This window comes from Haliotis rubra, unplaced genomic scaffold (genome assembly GCF_003918875.1).
Source record: "Haliotis rubra isolate DU_JTF1 unplaced genomic scaffold, ASM391887v1 Scf169, whole genome shotgun sequence".
In the NCBI taxonomy this organism is placed as follows: Eukaryota; Metazoa; Mollusca; class Gastropoda; order Lepetellida; family Haliotidae; genus Haliotis; species Haliotis rubra.
Window position 1 is genome coordinate 1301704 of NW_025765658.1, and position 20824 is coordinate 1322527.

Sequence of the window (20824 nt, forward strand, 5' to 3'; positions counted from 1 at the left end):
TTCAAATCACGTTGACGCGTAAAGTCTCTAAAGGTTGAACAAATAGTTGTTTGATTACTGGATTTAATACACTGAGACTATTAGCTTGCTGACTGGGACGTCCAAATTGCCAGCTCCTTATTCATATTGATTTGATCACCATCTACGAATATGTCCGTCTTTATGGCCTGTATTACGGGCAGCACTCAAACCAATATTTGCAAGGAAAAAACTGTCGATAATTAATCTTCCAACCATTCCCAAAAATAATAAAACTCCATATGATATGATTAATATATGGGCTGTAAACACTTTCTATCACCGACCACTGCTTGAAAAGGGATATTAGTACTACTTTTTTGTCCTTCGGGGAAATATTCACCACTAATAACTTCTTATTGTCCAATATCAAACTCTAGGCTTTTAAGCCAATTTGTTGATCAAGTAATGTGACAATTTTCCGAACTCAATCTGAAGATATTTGTAACATTACTTTACGACATGAATTTATCGAATGCAATCAGAACTCTCTGTGCGCTGTGCCGGCCGGAATTCAGCATTCCCATCGCACGTTCAGAGGCTGAAATCAGTCTATTGGATAGGCATTAACATCGTGACTCGCTACTGTACAGTACTCCAACACGGAGGAAGAACCCACCGCCGTGAGCGCGTGTAGACCCAGAGCGGGAGGAGGCAGGCGTGATACCGGTTGCATACCACTCTCACACAGCACTGGGCGGCAGCTGATTCGTGGTTGGGATAATTGGAAAAAAATCAATAAAGAGGAGCTTTTAAAACCAGATGCTCGAACTTCCACTCGACTGACTAACTCTGGCAACGGGGGCATCATGAACGGGAATGTGACAGTCACGAGTCTCACCCTCCTCATGGGGACAGAAGTGCCAACTAAGGACAGTTATACCATCTTGGGGGGAAATGTATCGGACAACGATACACGCCCATCTCCTGTCCCCAGTAGTCCTGAGTATCTCCTGGCTTGGGTGACTGTGGCTAATGTGCTGGTTTTCATTACGGGTGTGTTCGGGAATACTCTGGTTATCATCGTCGTGTCCAGGGTGCGAGAGATGAAGACAGCCACCAACTTCTGTCTTATGAACCTCAGTATTGCAGACCTGCTAGTTCTGTTGATCTGCCAACCTGCCGCATTGCTGGAGTTTTTCTGCTATGAGAAGTGGATGCTGGGTGACTTCATGTGTAAGTAAAACCTGGGTTAAAGTGGTTCATGTCATTAACACAAGCGGGACAAGCATAAGTATTTAAACTTATGATGTCCAATAAAAAATGAAAAGCCTGTTATATTTGGTTTTGATAAATATATACTCATCAGCAAAAGTAAGTGACGACGACGAACCTTAAAAACAAAGCTTAAAGCTATTAACAGCATAACGAAGATGGACTTGAGTTTAATTTAATTTAAGAAAACGTGATTGTTTTATACTTTTGATGACTTTGATGTTGTTTTAAATGGATGGACACCATATCTGTGTTTTGTTCGTGCAAAGCGATACAGTTAAGGCTTCTGTTGGCATCAGTTTGATAACCGCCCCTGTAACTGTATGAATAGTTCCAATTTCAAAAGATAACTTAACATATGAAAACGTAATCACGAAGTTGTGCCATGCTCAATGTGTCGCTATACACTGAAAAGCATACGTTTCACTTTATGCAACAGGCAGATAGTTACATATTATCTCCTCAATTCATCAGTTCCCCAAAAGGTTACGCATCATGTACTCAGATTAAAGCCAAATAAGGCACTTCATTTAAGTTGTGGCAAACTTTAAAACAATCTAACATGCAGGATTGGTATCGAAATCTAGTTATCTACTTTGCAAAACTATTGTGCATTGTAATAAGTCAAAAGCGTAATTCACATGGGTACAATGTGTAAAGCCCATTTCTGGTGTCCCCCGCCGTGATATTGCTGTAATATTGCTAAAAGTGGCGTAAAACAATACTCACTCACTCACTCACTCACTCAAAAGCGTTAACATACAGTTTTTTTATAGGCTGTGGTCAGGAAACGTGTTACAAGGTGTAAGGGAACCTAGGGACAATGTAACAGGTGGTGTTTGTGTGGACACTCTCATATCATACGATGTATATCATGTTTGTTCCACATTTTAATGAAACGCTTGTTTATAGATACCTCACGATAAAGTTCCGACCCAATCATGAATGCGGCGTAATATTCATTTCAAATATGTGAAAACAAAATATTGCTTGCAATTAATTCGGCAAACAACAATTGTATATATTCAAAATACCCGGAGCAGTACACCATACATACAACTGAAACGAAGAGGCCCATACACCAAGCGCGCTATTTTCAAACTATGAAAATTGAACTTTCAAATTAACCCTGTCTGGCATCAATTCTTGCGTTCTTGTGTAAATTGTATTTCAAACCAAGTTATACTGGTCTGGTCGTCTTACTCTTAATATGTGCAGTATAATTTTGAGGATGAGTTGGATTAGAATAATTAAGAAAAATGACACTGTCATAGTCATGTAAGCTAAGCAATGTCTGGCTAAAGTTTATTTTTCGGTTTGAATATTTGATCTCATGTAAAGGTTTGTGCACAAGTAACTTACAACACCTCTCCCATGCAGTAAATGTTACCTTGTTTATTTTGTATCCATTGCCTGATTGAAATGAAAGTGAAGGAATACAGAAACTTATGTACATTGCCTTAATCGAACCTGTTCGTGTATATATGCAACCTGTACGAGTATGTACAATCCAAAACAAAATGTTCCTTCATTTACATCACAGTTATCAGTCACAATTAGCAAATATGAGGGCATCAGTTCGTTTCTAACTTATTTAAACTGACTTGCAATGGAAAATGGTATATGCCTCATTGGCATTTTGTATCTTCGCTTACACCTTTTCTGAGGTCATCAGTTTTAAGTCAATTCAACCCCGTCTTTTTCTTTATGTATTATGTTAATGTTTCAGAAACAATATGAGAAATATAATAGAACTGCAAAATTGTATGGTAAGCATGACTCGCACTGTTCAGTTACGCTTCTTAATGCATTATGGCAGCCCTTTTTGCACAATATTGACAATGAATGAAATAAGTCATCAACTTCATTTGCTAAAGCCTTCTATTAATGTGTTTGATTCATTTCTTTACAATGTATATTCGTACATGTACTTCTAATGGAGAGACTTCTGTCATATCACGTAAAAAGTTGGTCGGGAATATGGTAGACAGTTTGTCAAAGCTCGTCATACGTCCCCATAACTATATTCCTATCAAACGTCTTGTAGTTGAGAATATGCTTTGATAAACTCGGATGAAAGGCATTAGCTATTTACGACAGAGACAAGCAGGAGATGTAAAGTCGCTGAATATAGCAACTTGTATGCTGGATTACCCATTCAGCCTGCACTTTAACCCGACATATTATCTTGGTAATGAGTTCGGATAATTATCAAACGAATGTACCTGCAAAACCATTAAGCTTGAAATATAATACATGATGTATAACAATGGTGTCTTAAGTGAACGTCAATCACACTATGCATTGTGGTCATTAGCGACATAATCGTCAGCAACTCCAGACCAGGAAAACGTTATTCTAACAATTCGTTTTGTAAAAACACCACACATTCCCTTGGATTCCCTCCCACATTTGCGAGTTGGGGTAAAATGTTGTCTTATACGTTCATTTGAGTAGAAGTTAGATGTATTTGAGCCTCTGAAGCTAATTAAAATTGCGCGATGACTTTGGTCATTTAATATATTAATGAATTTCATATTCATATATATATTGACTGAGCTGTAGCATGAACACGTATTCTCAAAACCACTGTGTCACAAGCATCAGAACCACAGCCATGCATGATGATTACCAGGTAAAGGTGACAGCAACATCGGAAAAGTATACAAAAGTATAACATCTGTCGAAATGGCGACAGAACACTTCAATTTAGCAAGGACAACTACTCACGGCGGTCCACCGCCGTTTCCGCTGTTGTTACCGCTAAAGTGGATCCATAGAAAGTAGTCTTATTACCAAGTTCATTCGCTTAATTCACCCCTCACTTAGTCAATACCCCGCACAGTACTGGTGTACAAATGAGCAATTACTGGAAACCTACCATGCTATGTCGGAAAGCCGTGTAATGCTTATTGAGTGAATGGTATAGTTAAGTGCGGCCCGTGATTGACGGGGTCCAACACACTCTCCACACACTGAACATGAAAGCAATGCCTGTTTGCTTGATAGCAATATTTACAAATCTCCAAACAAAAATGACTCCCAGCATCAACGTGTGATAGGAACTTCTGAAGCAGTAGTTTCACCGCCCTCGCTTCCATGTTACTTAAATGCCGAAAAGATATTGCTTTCATGGCGCAAGTGTTCCTGCGCCAAACGATATCAGTCTGTTTTGCTAGTTACAGAAAGGATGTATTGTGTAGTTGTAAATGCTTGGCCATGTTTTATACTATTTGCGAATTTGGACCGTTCAGATATACTTCGTCGGCTTACGCAGTATGTATTTGACAGAACTCACCATGATACGCTCTGTGTTGACAACCGAAAACGTAAAATTCAGTGGTAACTGTCATTGACTGTAGGCTAGCAATGTAATTCACTAGGATCCTATTTACCGCTGATTCAATGGTAACGGACAATTTCTTCCTATACACTGTGGCAATTGCAATACCTTCCAACACACTGTGGCAATGACAATCCCTTCCCATACACTGTGGCAATACTAATCCTTTTACACACACTGTGGCAATAACAATCCCTTCCCATACACTGTGGCAATACTAATCCTTTTACACACACTGTGGCAATAACAATCCCTCCCAACACACGGTGGCAATTCCAATCCCTTCCAGCACACTGTGGCAATAACAATCCCTTCCCATACACTGTGGCAATACTAATCCTTTTACACACACTGTGGCAATAACAATCCCTCCCAACACACGGTGGCAATTCCAATCCCTTCCAGCACACTGTGGCAATAACAATCCCTTCCCATACACTGTGGCAATACCAATCCTTTTACACACACTGTGGCAATAACAATCCCTTCAAACACAGGGTGGCAATTGCAATCCCTTCCAGCACACTGTGGCAATAACAATTCCTTCCCATACACTGTGGCAATACCAATCCTTTTACACACACTGTGGCAATAACAATCCCTTCCCATACACTGTGGCAATCCTTCCAGCACACTGTGGCAATAATTCCCATACACAGAATCACGCCATTCCCACACTGTGGCAATTCCCATACACAGATCAGCCATTCCCACGCTTTGCCAAATCAAGATAGTGTTTCAGCTGTGTTCATCCTCTGACAAGCATGGTTTTCATTATTTCCTTATGTGTTTGCACTACAGAGTTGGGTGTTTTGGTATGTTTCAGGAAGCCCGGTGTTTCTTGTATTATTTCCTTATGTGTTTGCACTACAGAGTTGGGTGTTTTGGTATGTTTCAGGAAGCCCGGTGTTTCTTGTATTATTTCCTTATATGTGTTTGCACTACACATATATACAGAGTTGGGTGTTTTTGGTGTGTTTCAGGAAGCCCGGTGTTTCTTGTATTATTTCCTTATGTGTTTGCACTACAGAGTTGGGTGTTTTGGTGTGTTTCAGGAAGCCCGGTGTTTCTTGTATTATTTCCTTATGTGTTTGCACTACACATATACAGAGTTGGGTGTTTTGGTGTGTTTCAGGAAGCCCGGTGTATCTTGTATTATTTCCTTATGTGTTTGCACTACAGAGTTGGGTGTTTTGGTATGTTTCAGGAAGCCCGGTGTTTCTTGTATTATTTCCTTATGTGTTTGCACTACACATATACAGAGTTGGGTGTTTTGGTGTGTTTCAGGAAGCCCGGTGTTTCTTGTATTATTTCCTTATGTGTTTGCACTACAGAGTTGGGTGTTTTGGTGTGTTTCAGGGAGCCCGGTGTTTCTTGTATTATTTCCTTATGTGTTTGCACTACACATATACAGAGTTGGGTGTTTTGGTGTGTTTCAGGAAGCCCAGTGTATCTTGTATTATTTCCTTATGTGTTTGCACTACATTTATACATGAGTTTGGTGTTTTTTGGTGTGTTTCAGGAAGCCCGGTGTTTCTTGTATTATTTCCTTATGTGTTTGCACTACACATATACAGAGTTGGGTGTTTTGGTGTGTTTCAGGAAGCCCGGTGTTTCTTGTATTATTTCCTTATGTGTTTGCACTGCACTACAGAGTTGGGTGTTTTGCACTACAGAGTTAGTGTGTTTTGGTGTGTTTCAGGAAGCACAGTGCTTCTTGTTTTGTATTATTTCAGGAAGCTTATGTGTTTGCACTACAGAGTTGGGTGTTTTGGTGTGTTTCAGGAAGCCCGGTGTTTCTTGTATTATTTCCTTATGTGTTTGCACTACAGAGTTGGGTGTTTTGGTGTGTTTCAGGAAGCCCGGTGTTTCTTGTATTATTTCCTTATGTGTTTGCACTACACATATACAGAGTTGGGTGTTTTGGTGTGTTTCAGGAAGCCCGGTGTTTCTTGTATTATTTCCTTATGTGTTTGCACTACAGAGTTATGTTTTGGTGTGTTTCAGGAAGCCCAGTGTTTCTTGTATTATTTCCTTATGTGTTTGCACACACATATACAGAGTTAGGTGTTTGGTGTGTGTTTCAGGAAGCCCGGTGTTTGCTTGTATTAGAGTTTTATGTGTTTGCACTACAGAGTTGGGTGTTTTGGTGTGTTTCAGGAAGCCCGGTGTTTCTTGTATTATTTCCTTATGTGTTTGCACTACACATATACAGAGTTAGGATTTTGGTGTGTTTCAGGAAGCCCGGTGTTTCTTGTATTATTTCCTTCCACGTAGGTACATGTGTCCTCACCACTTGTACTTTGACCTGTGTGTTCAGTAATGGTTGTTGAGTTGGACGGTGCAGTCATACGGGTATCTGCTTTACTCTCCGGCGATACGACGGAGGCGTATGTGGGTTTTGCTTATCTGTAATAACGTACCTATTTTACCTGTCATTGTGTCTATTTTTCTGACTTTTAACTTCTGCTTAGCAGGAGATAGTTCGCCTGTCCATTTGTTTGTTGTCCTGTTTTAGTGGCTTAATTTCAGCTGCTAGCCTCTGTTCAGTGTTAAGGATATTTGTAGTTTTCCATTCAGAGTTGTGTTTTTTCGTTCTGCGTTTGAAGTAGCTTACATTTAAGGGATTCTATTTCTCTATTTTTGAGTTTTTTAAACTGTGTCCATCCTCTCCATCACAGCCTGCATCTTCTCATTCAGTAGTTGTTTAATCTCTATGATGGATGTAACTATATTTGCCATGTCATAGTCACTTCTAATCTCTGTCACCATGCTGGCATCCAGGGTACTGTTCATGTCAGGGCTATCGGCTTCACTTTGTGTACATCTCTTGCTCAGAACATCGTTGCATAGCGTTGTTTCCGACATATCGCCCATAACACAGTGGTATTGTGTGTAAATGTCACTGGCGTATTTCTGAGATAGAGATCTTACACTTTGTGAACGATTTACTCTTTTAGTCAAACATCTTCCTTCTGGGAATTTTCCACACGTATTTTTTACATAGTCGTACATACCACAACGGACATAGTTTAGGTCACATTCTTTGTTATAATAAGGCGTTTAAAGTTAATTTTGTCAAAATCTCCAAACTTCTGATGAATATTTTCAAACAGCTCTCTTTCCTCTTGAGTGACCTCTTGTGTTGTGTAGACAAGGCTATTGTCCGAGTCAATTTCATGCTGATTCATTGTGTTAGTGTTTTGTGTTGTATTGTTCTCCAGTCACCGGCCCGGCTTGGGGGTGAGTTCAGTCTACACATGTATGCAATGTCTCCAAACAGATCATAGGGTTTTGTGCACGGTATTGTAGATGTACACCGTAATTATCGTACAGTATTTGTGAGGATAAACTATGTAAAGCTTACGTGTTTTTCTGCTTTGTGAACATGACTGTCTCACTTTCACAAATATATACGTGTGATAGCAACGATCAGCGAACATATGGTATGATAGTAACGATCACCAAGCATATATACGTGTGATAGCAACGATCAGCGAACATGTGGTATGACAGTAACGATAACCAAGCATATATACGTGTGATAGCAACGATCAGCGAACATATGGTATGACAGTAACGATCACCAAGCATATATACGTGTGATAGCAACGATCAGCGAACATATGGTATGACAGTAACGATCACCAAGCATATATACGTGTGATAGCAACGATCAGCGAATATATGGCATGACAGTAACGATAACCAAGCATATATACGTGTGATAGCAACGATCAGCGAACATATGGTATCACAGTAAGATGCCAGTTTAGTCTCGATGCGCCTTGTCCAAAGAAAGGTTTCTGAGATCACGAAACGATGCATTGCATATACGTGTTGTCTATCTCGACGCCTCGACAGCACCAGAACACGTTTTTGTGTACGTGCAGTTGACGTAGCCATGCAGTACAAATCAGGCCAATTTATCTATTCTTATCATTACATCCGTTACAGTGTTTTCATAAGAGCCTCCCTCTGATTTGGCATAACCATGAAACGTAAACATAGGTCCGAAGGCATGTCGGTTTATAGGAATACAGCTGCCATCTTCTTCGGTGTTTGGGCGATAGATAGTTTTTAACTTTGCTTTCGTTTATTACATCCAGTCATCTCACCCGACACAGTTCTGTAGGTAGTCTGTCTCACAGTCCCTGAACCATATTATTGTCTCTACAGCCTAGCCCTCCCTGCAATGCTAAAGTCCTAAATGAAGAAAGATTTCCCCGGGTTCTGAATCTCTGGTCTCCCTGGGGCTTCTTTTCAATTTAAATGGGTTCATTTGTTACAATAAAAATTATATATATTCAGAGACTAAGCGTTAGTCTATTCTGTGGGGTACGTATGTGTATAGTCTGTCGTACAGACCCTGAAGCAAATATATCCAAGAAAGCCCACGCAAGTCTAGATATTGTGGCAAGTCTAGATTTCCTCAGCTTCAGGGTCTGTACCAATCTGCTGAATTCACAAGCCAGAATATGGCTTGTAATTATCAGTTGATCTCTAGCTGTCACTAGTGCTTAATATTAACTCTTGGGGAGCCTCCCCAACCACTCCCCAAGACCCCACACTGAGCCAAGACCTCCTGCTTCTGCCCTGTCTTCTCACTCCAGACAAACAACGTGTGTGATTATACTAGAGACCTGATGACTTATAAACTCTGAGTATTTTCTTTAACTGTTTCATTTTACACTGGCGAGGAGAGGGGATCATTTCGAAAAGGTTTCATTATATATATATATATATATTACTTCAGTAAAATATGTTCATTTCAGAGACTAGTTGTTAGTCTAGTATGTGCACGATGTAAGGCATTTTCAACCGCAGCTAAGAATGTGGAAATGGTCAAAAGAACTTCACGCCAGGTGGTCATGTTTCTCTACAAAACCAGGATTTGTAACGCAGGTGTAAAACTGTAATGTTTCAGTGAATTCTTTGGCAGAGACGTACTTTCCAAATGAAGAAAAGAAACAATTACTCCTGCTCTGAGGGAGGGAGTATTTAGCAGTGACCGTACACAGCGTGTATTCACTGCTTACTCCTAAGGAAAACACGCAACTTACGTATTTGCTGACGAGCATACTGACTGTTGATACCTACTGATTGTATATGGCATATCACGCCTTCATTAGCGAGGGTAATCAAGCGCTTCTGGGATGTTTTGGCTGGGTTATTGACTAGTCTCAAGGAAAACCTCCTGATAAAGGCCTGAGAAACTAATCTGGCATACGAGAAGGTGAGTGAGTTGTGTTTAACGTTGTTTAAGCACAACATATCCGTTGATGGTGGAAGGCCCGAAGTTTTCGCCTTGTAGCACTTGGGTCAAACCGTCGAACACAGGCATGGTGCCGGCAAACATAGAAAGATATTCCGGGCGAATCGGGATTTGAAACCACAATCACATATTTGTAGAAGTGACTAAATATGATAAATCATGAAGAATCCAGGGTTGCGAATGACCTGAAAATAAAACTCTGTATAGGTTGTTTTGAAGCAGGAGTTGTTTTTACGAATATGTCCTTATCGTCTAGCTCCATCCACCGACAGCGTAAAAAGTGGCCCATTTCAATGGCGGGAGCAAAGGTGGAGAAAACATGATAATTGAAGCCCATCTGTTAGTGACCAAGTTGCTCGCTATCATCGAGTGTATATGTGGCTAGGGCGGGGGTAGGGATGGTTGGCGGTGGCTAGGGCGGGGGAGGGAGGGATGGATGCAGCACGCATATGCCGATAAGGGTTAGGACATAAACATGTTAACATAGCCATCCTGTCTCTAAACGCTGACGGGCGTCCTAATGTTTGATGATGTTTCACTTGTTGAATTACTTGATATTGGACTATGTGACAAAAGAACTTGTGTTTAATGTACAAATGTCTTGCAGTTTGTATGTTCTGCCACTAGACAGATAACCCCTGCTGTGGTTTAGACCATAAAATCATCACAACGTTATTTATAGAATGCTTCTGTGTTGAAATTAGCAAGAACGGCTTTAAGGGTCATTTGGGGGTCTTTTTGGCACGTTTACAACGTAACGTAATATTATTTTTGTAAAACTCACACGTGTTGCACACTATCATCAAACAATAAGATCCAGAGGAAAACACACATGAAACTCTCACTCGTTCATCATCACCAGGCGAGTACACACATAAAACTCTCACTGGTACATCATCAACATGCGAGTACAAACATAAAGCTCTCACTTGTACATCCCCATCAGGCGAGTACACACATAAAACTCTCACTCATACTTCATCACCAGGCGAGTACACACATTAAACTCTCACTCGTACATCATCACCAGGCGAGTACACACATTAAACTCTTACTGGTACATCATCAACATGCGAGTACAAACATAAAGCTCTCACTTGTACATCCCCATCAGGCGAGTACACACATAAAACTCTCACTCGAACAACATCACCACCAGGCGAGTACACACATTTTTAACTCTCATCCATACTTCATTACCAGGCGAGTACACACATGAAACTCTCACCCATACTTCATCACCAGGAGAGTACACACTTTACACTTGCACCCAAACTTCATCACCAGGCGAGTACACACATAAAACTCTCACTTGTACATCCCCATCAGGCGAGTACACACTTAAACTCTCATTCGTACATCATCAACAGGCGAGTACACACATAAAACTCTCATCCATACTTCATTACCAGGCGAGTACACACATGAAATTCTCACCTTTACAACATCACCACCATGAGAGTACACACATAAAACTCTCACTGGTACATCACCACCAGGCGAGTACACACATAAAACTCTAACTCGTTCATCATCACCAGGCGAGAACACACATTGAACGCTTACTCGTACATCCCCACTATGCGAGTACACACATGAAACTCTCACTGGTACATCATCACCATGCGAGTACACACATGAATCTTTCACTCGTACATCACCACCAGGCGAGTACACACATGAAACGCTCACTCGTACATCATCACCATGCGAGTACACACATAAACTCTCACTCGTACATCATCACCAGGCGAGTACACACATAAAACTCTCACTCGTACATCATCACCAGGCGAGAACACACATTCAACTCTTACTCGTACATCCCCATCAGGCGAGTACACACATGAAACTCTCACTGGTACATCATCACCAGGCGAGTACACACATTAAACTCTCACTGGTACATCATCTGGCGAGTACACACATTAAACTCTCACTCGTACATCATCACCAGGCGAGTACACACAATTAACTCTCACTGGTACATCATCACCATGCGAGAACAAACATGGAACTCTCACTGGTACATCATCACCATGCGAGTACACACATGAATCTCTCACTCGTACATCATCACCAGGCGAGTAGTCACATAAACTCTCACTCGTACATCCCCATCAGGCGAGTACACACATGAAACTCTCACTCGTACATCTTCACCAGGCGAGTACCCACATTAAACTCTTACTCGTACATCCCCATCAGGCGAGTACACACATGAAACTCTCACTCGTACATCATCACCAGGCGAGTACACACATTAAACTCTCACTCGTACATCATCACCAGGCAAGAACACACATTAAACTCTTACTCGTACATCCCCACCAGGCGAGTACACACATGAAACTCTCACTCGTACATCATCACCAGGCGAGTACACACAATTAACTCTCACTGGTACATCATCACTAGCGAGTACACACATGAATCTCTCACTCGTACATCATCACCATGCGAGTACACACATAAACTCTCACTCGTACATCCCCATCAGGCGAGTACACACATGGAACTCTCACTCATACTTCATCGCCAGGCGAGTACACACATAAAACTCTCACTCGTACATCATCACCAGGAGTGTACACACATTACACTTGCACCCAAACGTCATCACCAGGCGAGTACACACATAAAACTCTCACTTGTACATCCCGATCAGCCGAGTACACACATGAAACTCTCACCTTTACAACATCACCACCAGGCGTGTACACACATAAAACTCTCACTGGTACATCACCACCAGGCGAGTACACACATTTAACTCTCATCCATACTTCATTACCAGGCAAGTACACACATGAAACACTCACTCGTACATCATCACCATGAGAGTACACACATGAAACTCTCACTCGTACTTCATCACCAGGCGAGTACACACATCACACTTGCACCCAAACTTCATCACCAGGCGAGTACACACATAAAACTCTCCTTTGTACATCCCCATCAGGCGAGTACACACATAAACTCTCACTCGTACATCATCACCAGACGAGTACACACATAAAACTCTCACTCGAACAACATCACCACCAGGCGAGTACACACATTTAACTCTCATCCATACTTCATTACCAGGCGAGTACACACATGAAATTCTCACCCATACTTCATCACCAGGAGAGTACACACATTACACTTGCACCCAAACTTCATCACCAGGCGAGTAGACACATAAAACTCTCACTTGTACATCCCCATCAGGCGAGTACACACATAAACTCTCACTCGTACATCATCAATAGGCGAGTACACACATAAAACTCTCACTCGAACAACATCACCACTAGGCGAGTACACACATTTAACTCTCATCCATACTTCATTACCAGGCGAGTACACACATGAAACTCTCACCTTTACAACATCACCACCAGGCGAGTACACACATAAAACTCTCACTGGTACATCACCACCAGGCGAGTACACACATAAAACTCTCACTCATACTTAATCAACCAGGCGAGTACACACATGACGTCACTCGTACATCATCACCATGCGAGTACACACATAAACTCTCACTCGTACATCACCACCATGCGAGTACACACATAAAACTCTCACCCATACTTCATCACCATGCGAGTACACACATTAAACTCTCACCAATACTTCATCACCAGGCGAGTACACATATGCAAGTCTCACTCGTACATCATCACCAGGCGAGTACACACATGGCAATCTCACCCATATACCATCGCCAGGCGAGTACACACGATCTCCTTTCACATATATAATGAGAGACAAAATTGATTGTGAACAGAATATTTTCATTGGTAATGTTGTGAATGACATTTCGGATGTAATCAGAGAAATGGTGTTCTAAAATGGCCGAAGAAACGAATCCAAGCAGTTTTTAAAACCGCACCAAATTTGTAAGAAGCATGACGTATTCGAATAAAATGGCCAGTTATGTTCATTTTGAAACGCCATGCACCCAGACGCTTATCATTTCCACTCGATGCATTTAATAAGTGCATTAGTGAGAAAAAAACACCTCTATTCATCGTTCTGGAACAATCTTGACGTGTCAAACCTCAGGAAAAAGACAAAAAGGTATGTTTCTGTCTGGTACCTCACGTGACATCGATTCGACGTCCCTAAACGTACCATTTGGCAGTTATGGCGACGGTTTCAGCAAAACCAAAATGTTATATAGGCAGTCCCAATAGGGCCCGTAAATAGGTCACGGCACTTCACGAGACCTTAGTACTTCCGGTGACAAACAACGTACACTTGGTCCGGTCTAGTAAAGTCATACTTGGCGGTCGCGCAATTTGGAACCACAACTGGCTCTTGTCACCGGAAATCTGGTACCGGAAGTAAGCTAGGCACCGTCTCGCATATCGCAAGGTGGCGCCGGGAACTGACTCTTACAGTCCATAAAGAGCCCCCCACCCCCCAACCCCCCCTTACAGCCTGTACCATACTTGGCACCAGGGACATATCTGCGAGAACAGTACGACGACGTCTACGCGTCTACGGCATCCATACAAGACGACACTAATTGATGGGGACGGGGGACACGTGAGTGGAGGAGAGCTGTCTTCACCGAGTCATGCGTCAGCTGCAACAAAGACGCCAATAATTGTGATTGAATTGAACACGAATGCAGGGAGGTACCGAGACGGCTTAAACGTTTTCGCTAAAAAACAGCCCTGGTGTGACGTTTCAACATGCTAACAACAGACCACACGTTGCTTGAGTTGTACAGCAGTATCTTAATCAGTGCAGTGTTAATCTGTTACCCTGGCCCGCGACGTACAGGACGCGGGATCTCCTGATTTGTCACCATTCAACACGTCCGGGAAGAATATAGCGAAGTTTAAGACGCCATCTGAATCCCCCAACAACGCTACAGGAACTCGCCCGAATCCGTCCCAGGATATGGAATGATCTTCCCGAGGACTTTCATCGACGTTTAGTGGTCTCAATGCACAAGGTGGACACACTCGCTACTGACCGTGTCAACTTGCTTGTCAACCGACCTTTTTGTGGCTCATTTGCAAATGCTAGTTGCGCTGTCCTTATAGACTGTTGATCGTTACCCAACATTGAAACATTTGTATTTCCATGTAATAATATATCATTTTCCGGTATTTAAAGTTTAACACTGATTCTGTTTGTTGTTTGCGTGCCACAATAACGTTTGCCTTTGAGCATACGTCATACTAAAAAAACAGTCCAAACACAGTTCTGTGGGGTACTTATACGAGGGCGATCAAAAAGTATGTAGAGTCACCAAGAAAACTATACAAATGCAGTTATTTTTATGTTTTATTTTTCTACATATTATCTGTCAAGCTCAAGCAATTTGGTTTTTCTATGTTCCAGTCTCACGATCCCCATTTTGTTTGACCTTTTATTTTGGTACCCTCAAAAAACGCAAAATCTACAATGAATGCATCATAAACGTCAGGAAACAAAATAGGCAAGAAATATTTTGTGTGTTTGAGATTGATAGAAGTCCCCTAGAATCACACTTAGATATTAAAGTTCATAAAAAAGCAATTTGAAATTACAATCGCTTGTTAAAGTGACTCCCCCCTTCATGTTCACTGACAGAGCTTGTTTTGGAGACACTACCCATCCCCTTTCAAATGACGTAATCATAAGGTCATAAATTATTCTAATGTTTTCACTTATTCATACATGATGCCAAGGGTTCAAACTAAACACTGAATGGTCACACAAGTGTCAGCTCACAATATATTGTAAACAGCTTTGAATATCTGGACACAATGTTTTAGGAAGATTGAAATGGGGGTGTCCTTAAAAATACAGCCATCGACTAAATGTAAATGAAGCAATCCAAATCTTTGACAGTTGATTATGACGGGAAGTCATCCAATACTATACAGAATAAATTTCACATGATATACTCTGAGGGCATATCATTATCCAAGAGGTACCAAATGACAGTTCGTTTTTCATTTTCTGCAGTTTTATTAGAAATATTATACCCCAATGTGTTGTGAAGACTAATATCTCGTTAACCACATTACCCACATATGTGAAATTTTGGATATGACTTTGCTAAAGATTCCTTCAAAATAAAATGGAAGCTTTTCAAACATTGGACATCGAGAATACAGTTAGTCTACGTACTTTTTGACCGACCCACGTAGGTCGCAGTAAGGCATTTTCAACCGCCATATGCATAGGCTGTGGAAACGGTCAAAAGAACTACAAACGAGAGCGCCAAGCTTCTCAGCAAAAACAGGATATGTAATGCAATTGTCAAACTGTGATGTTTTACGTAAATTCTTTGGCAGAGATCTACTTCCCAAATGAAAAACAGAAACAAATATAGCTGCGAGCAGCGATGTAGGGCTCCTTGGCTTTACTTCTTTGGAGCCTTTTGCATCTCTCACATATCTCATGAATGTAGTAATGGTATTAGTTAATATGAATCATATCACTGCTAGTCGAATGCTCTTCGACTGGAAGTACTGGGAGGTCATTAAGTTTCGATAAACTCATCAAAAAACCTATTTTCGTACTTTAAATAATATCACTTAGGTATCATGAATATCAAAACAGAAGAACCCTTTGTTCAAACGATCAAAGAAACAGAAAATTTTGTGGCCTCAACTAAATACTTTGAAAGGTTCACTGTGACTGACATTATGTGAATCTAAATGTACGTCACATGTAGCTGACAAGTCGTGATTCACATTTAACAGCCAGTAAACACAACTCATGTGTCATTTTACCGAGAGAATGATATTTTCATGCTCTTTATTATGGTGCATTGCTACTGATAGAGGTACCTGGCGAGTTTAGTGCGGATTTTTTCTGCACTGTTGGTAGACACCATTTCCATCTAAATATCAACAGCAACCAAAAAGACATGTCGACACGAAGCACGTATTTCTGTAGCGTTTATCAATATCCATAAAGCTGTTCCTCTCACGCTGACACAAGTGAACATGTGGTTTTACAGCAACTAAGGTACTCCAGTTGGGGTATTCTCGGGACGTGGACACCCTAAGTCGTGTAAAAACAAAGTCTAGAAAAATGTGTCCACTTTGGGTTACTAAGCTAATTAACGCCAGACAATAGACAGAGTTTGTGATTGCAAGACTTCAGGCAATACTAGACTGCGTAATTATAAGGAAACGAAACAAGGGTTTATTTACAGTTTTAATAAAATTATAATACACTGTGTCGGCAATGACGCTAATGTTCCCACGGTTATTAAACATCGACAAATCTCAGTTTCATTTGCATCAGCGGGGTGGTTGTGTGAGCATGTCGTTACCTGTAGATACAATTGATTTACAACACTTGATGCCACGAACACCAGTCATTTCTTCTTCTCTTCAGGATTGTGTATGTGTGTCAATTCACGCAGAAATATCTTCCGCCTCGAAATGTCAGAAGTAATTTGTAATCTAACTGTAGCAACAATTTCCTGACAGTGATTATTACTCACCTACCGTGTACACTTATCTGAGTGAACACATTTTATGAAATCAGTCAACACTCCAAGCGATTTCTGAGTGAACTCACTCACCTATCATAGTCACATGCTAACCACGCTTACCAGAGTGAACTACCAGAGTGAACAGACTCACGAAACCTTCACAATTCCGGTAACAGTTACGATTTTAACACTTCCCGACCAGTTAATCCCTTACTTAAAAACAGACCACATCAAAGGAAAACCGTCTGTCCACGTTCTGAGAAGACAGACAAATATTTTACTTAAGTCTCACCTCATGTAAAAGTACAGATATATACAGACATATACATAAAATGAGCCACAATTAAGGGGTTATGAGAGACTATTACATAGAAGTGGCATATATGATAAAAGGTACACTAAGGATTTAGCCACATAAGATAAGTTTTCTTCTTTGAAGAATATAAACGCAGGTTTTGGCTGTAAAATAAACATGTTCTTTAAATAGTAAAATCATTTCTTCATTATAACATAAATTTAGGAAGTTGGGATAGCTGAACCACATATGGCCATATAAACTTTCACGTAGATCATCGTACAGCGGACATGCCAACAGTACATGACGTTCGACTTAAATCTTATCACTACATTGAAAACACACTCTTTCATTTACATGCATATTTGAATATCAGCCTGTTTCCAACTTTAGAGGTGCAGAACCGGATCTAAACTTGGAAAGGGCAGATCGATAGAAGCGCGGCATTTGCACATTTACATAGCTTTCGCAACCATACACACTTCTCTCGTCTCCCATATCTGCACGTGAACCACGCTTTGCAGTGGTAGTCTCTTTATAGGACATATCATAAGGGGGAAATTAAGCCGACAAACAGTCGCCAAGGTATCCCATGCACATGTTGATATGTAGATATAGATGTAGATGTTATGACTGCATACTTACCTATTACTTTTCAAGTGCTATCCATGCTGACACGGTGAATAAACGTGCACAACTTGTCTGCGTTTGTGTGGAATCGATTGCAAACAGCGCGGTTGAAGGAGCGGCTATAATCGTCCTCGCGCTTTTCTTCAGACTGTCGCATGTTTTGCACGGGTAATGTGCCGTGTGTCGTATGTGTGAGAAACTCTTTGAAACATTTGGCAATGTATCTCTGGGCCGTCGGTGATGTAAAGTGATGCCATATAGCTTGAATATTGCTGACTGCGACGTAAAACTAAACTCAATCAGTCAGTCACACTCACGCTCACGCAAGTGAACTTGAGATTACACAGCAGTTAAGGTACTCCAGTAGTTTTTATCAGTATCCATTACACTGTTACACTCGGGCTGTTGCAACTGAATTTGTGAATCGAGAGCAGGTATATATACTGGAAATACACGTAACACCGCGATACAGGTCACCTATGAAGTTTTAAAATCCATGCAAACAGCACCGAATTGTTAGCAGAAGCGTATTACTCTTCGGGCATTGCAAAACTGGAGCCGATTTTACTAGCGCTTACTTCAGCTAGACCAGAGTTACCCCCCTTAGACCACAGCTAGAACTTTTACCCTGACCCGGAACGCTTAATCACTGACAATCTTTAAAAGCTGCCCCTTACAAAAGATTGAATTACAATGAAGGAATAGCACCTCTACTGCAGTCTATTTTAATTTTGTGTAGCGCTAGCTCTCGTCATTGTCAATTGAAATTGACATCGTCTCCCATATCTGCACGTGGACCACGCTTTGCAGTGGTAGTCTCTTTATAGGAGATATCGTCCTTGCGCCTTCCTTCAGACTGTCGCATGTTTTGCACGGGTAATTTGCCGTGCCGTAAATGTCGATGAAACTTATGACACATTCGGCAATGTATCCCTGGGCCGTCGGTGATATAAAGAAGTCCCTATTTCATTAAATCTGTCCAAACTTACGGTTTTTGAATGTAAGTATTATCTATGATGACTGGTACGTTGTTGGAAGTCTGTTTGCGTCATATTTAGCGTGTTCAGCCTGGAGTTGTGGGTGAGTTTGTTTGGTACTCTTTTTCTTTCATTTGGGGCTCGTCTCAAATAGTTTTTTTTTCTTTTGGCTCCCATACGTTGTATTCACACGGATAATGTTGAACGCCTTAGCGCTTGCAGTGACTTTTGACATTGGACCAAGAACAGAAAATGTTTAACAACCAAAGGCCACTTCAGAACAAGCGTTTAAACTGTTGTATGTGCTAAGTTTAGTTTGGCACAACATGGCAAAGAAGCCCGTGAAAGTTTTTGAAGACAACTTTTGCCCAAAAGTAGCGTCCAATATGGCGGCCATCATATAAACATAGGCACATTTGGGCGATGCTACTGTGTAGGAACATGCATAGACACAAAGTATGCAACGTTTGAAAGCCGTAGCTCTTGTAGTTTCAGTGCAGCACATTTTGGGAGGAAAGTAGTCAGCATTTTGCTTAAAAACATCAACAAAACTTCAATCCAACATAGCGTCCAAACGGTGCATTTTAGCGACTTGAGCCGTCCAGGCGAAATTGTAGGCATTTTGATTGCGCATCTGCTCCAGAACTTTGGCAAACATTGGAGCATTTGTTTTGGAGATATTTGTATTTGCATTTGAAATTTTTGAATTAATTTTGAATTATCTGCCCTTTGCTATTGGGCCTACAGCCTAGGGGTTTTAAAGTGCGATATGTACCCCTCGGTGGGCATCTGGGTGAATTTTTTCAAGGCATTCTGTCCAGCGGTGCTCTCTGTAGGTCTGGTACAAAATACGGCGGAAAAATAAATAATAATAATAAAAACATTAACGATTACAATAGGTCTCCTGCCTAAAGGCAAAGGAGCCCTAATTACTCCTGCTCTGAGGGAGGGGAGGTTTAGGAGTGACCGTACACAGCGTGCATTCACTGCTTACTCGAGAGGAAGATATGCGAAATTTAAGTAGTTGAGTGCTGATGAACATACTGTCTGTATGTCAGACATCAGGCGATTACTCACTTGCACCTGTTAAAGTTCCATTATAGATGTATAGATCATTTATACATAATATTATATACACCAGGTGAGTTCACACACGTGTCTGTGACCCATACTTGAAATTCCAGGTGAATACACACATACACCTATCATTTTTCTATATACACCAGGTGAGTACACACTCGTGTCTCTGAAATTCCAAGTGAATACACACATACACCTCCATGTAATCATGAACGAGGCGAGACCACGCAAGTTCTGATCCTACAGTACTCAGATCACTGAAGATATTTATGTCTCTCGTGATTACAAAGGACTAGCTGACTATTTCATCTCCTCTACTGTTAGTGCTATATAGCTATATGTTCTTTGTTTGAACCTTTACCGGAAGGATTGGTAGTTAGGTGTTAATGCCTGGATACACGATTAATTTGTTCTACAGACATGCAATGATCGTAATACTCTTCGGACATTTTACCTGCTCTTTCATATGCCGAGTACGCTTTCAAGCAAAGAGGAACTGAAAAGATGATTAGACTTTTTCAACGTGGAATTATGTTTCTCA

General features: G+C 41.0%; 1 protein-coding gene across 1 annotated transcript in view; it reads left to right on the forward strand.

The window, feature by feature from the left end:
- Window positions 1-684: 684 nt before the first annotated feature.
- LOC124272361 (QRFP-like peptide receptor) overlaps window positions 685-20824 on the forward strand; it is a 44483-nt gene continuing 24343 nt past the window's right edge. The window contains exon 1 of the mRNA XM_046707532.1: window positions 685-1194. Coding sequence (XP_046563488.1) covers window positions 828-1194 — 367 coding nt within the window. The 5' untranslated portion in view covers window positions 685-827. The remainder of the gene's footprint in view (window positions 1195-20824) is intronic.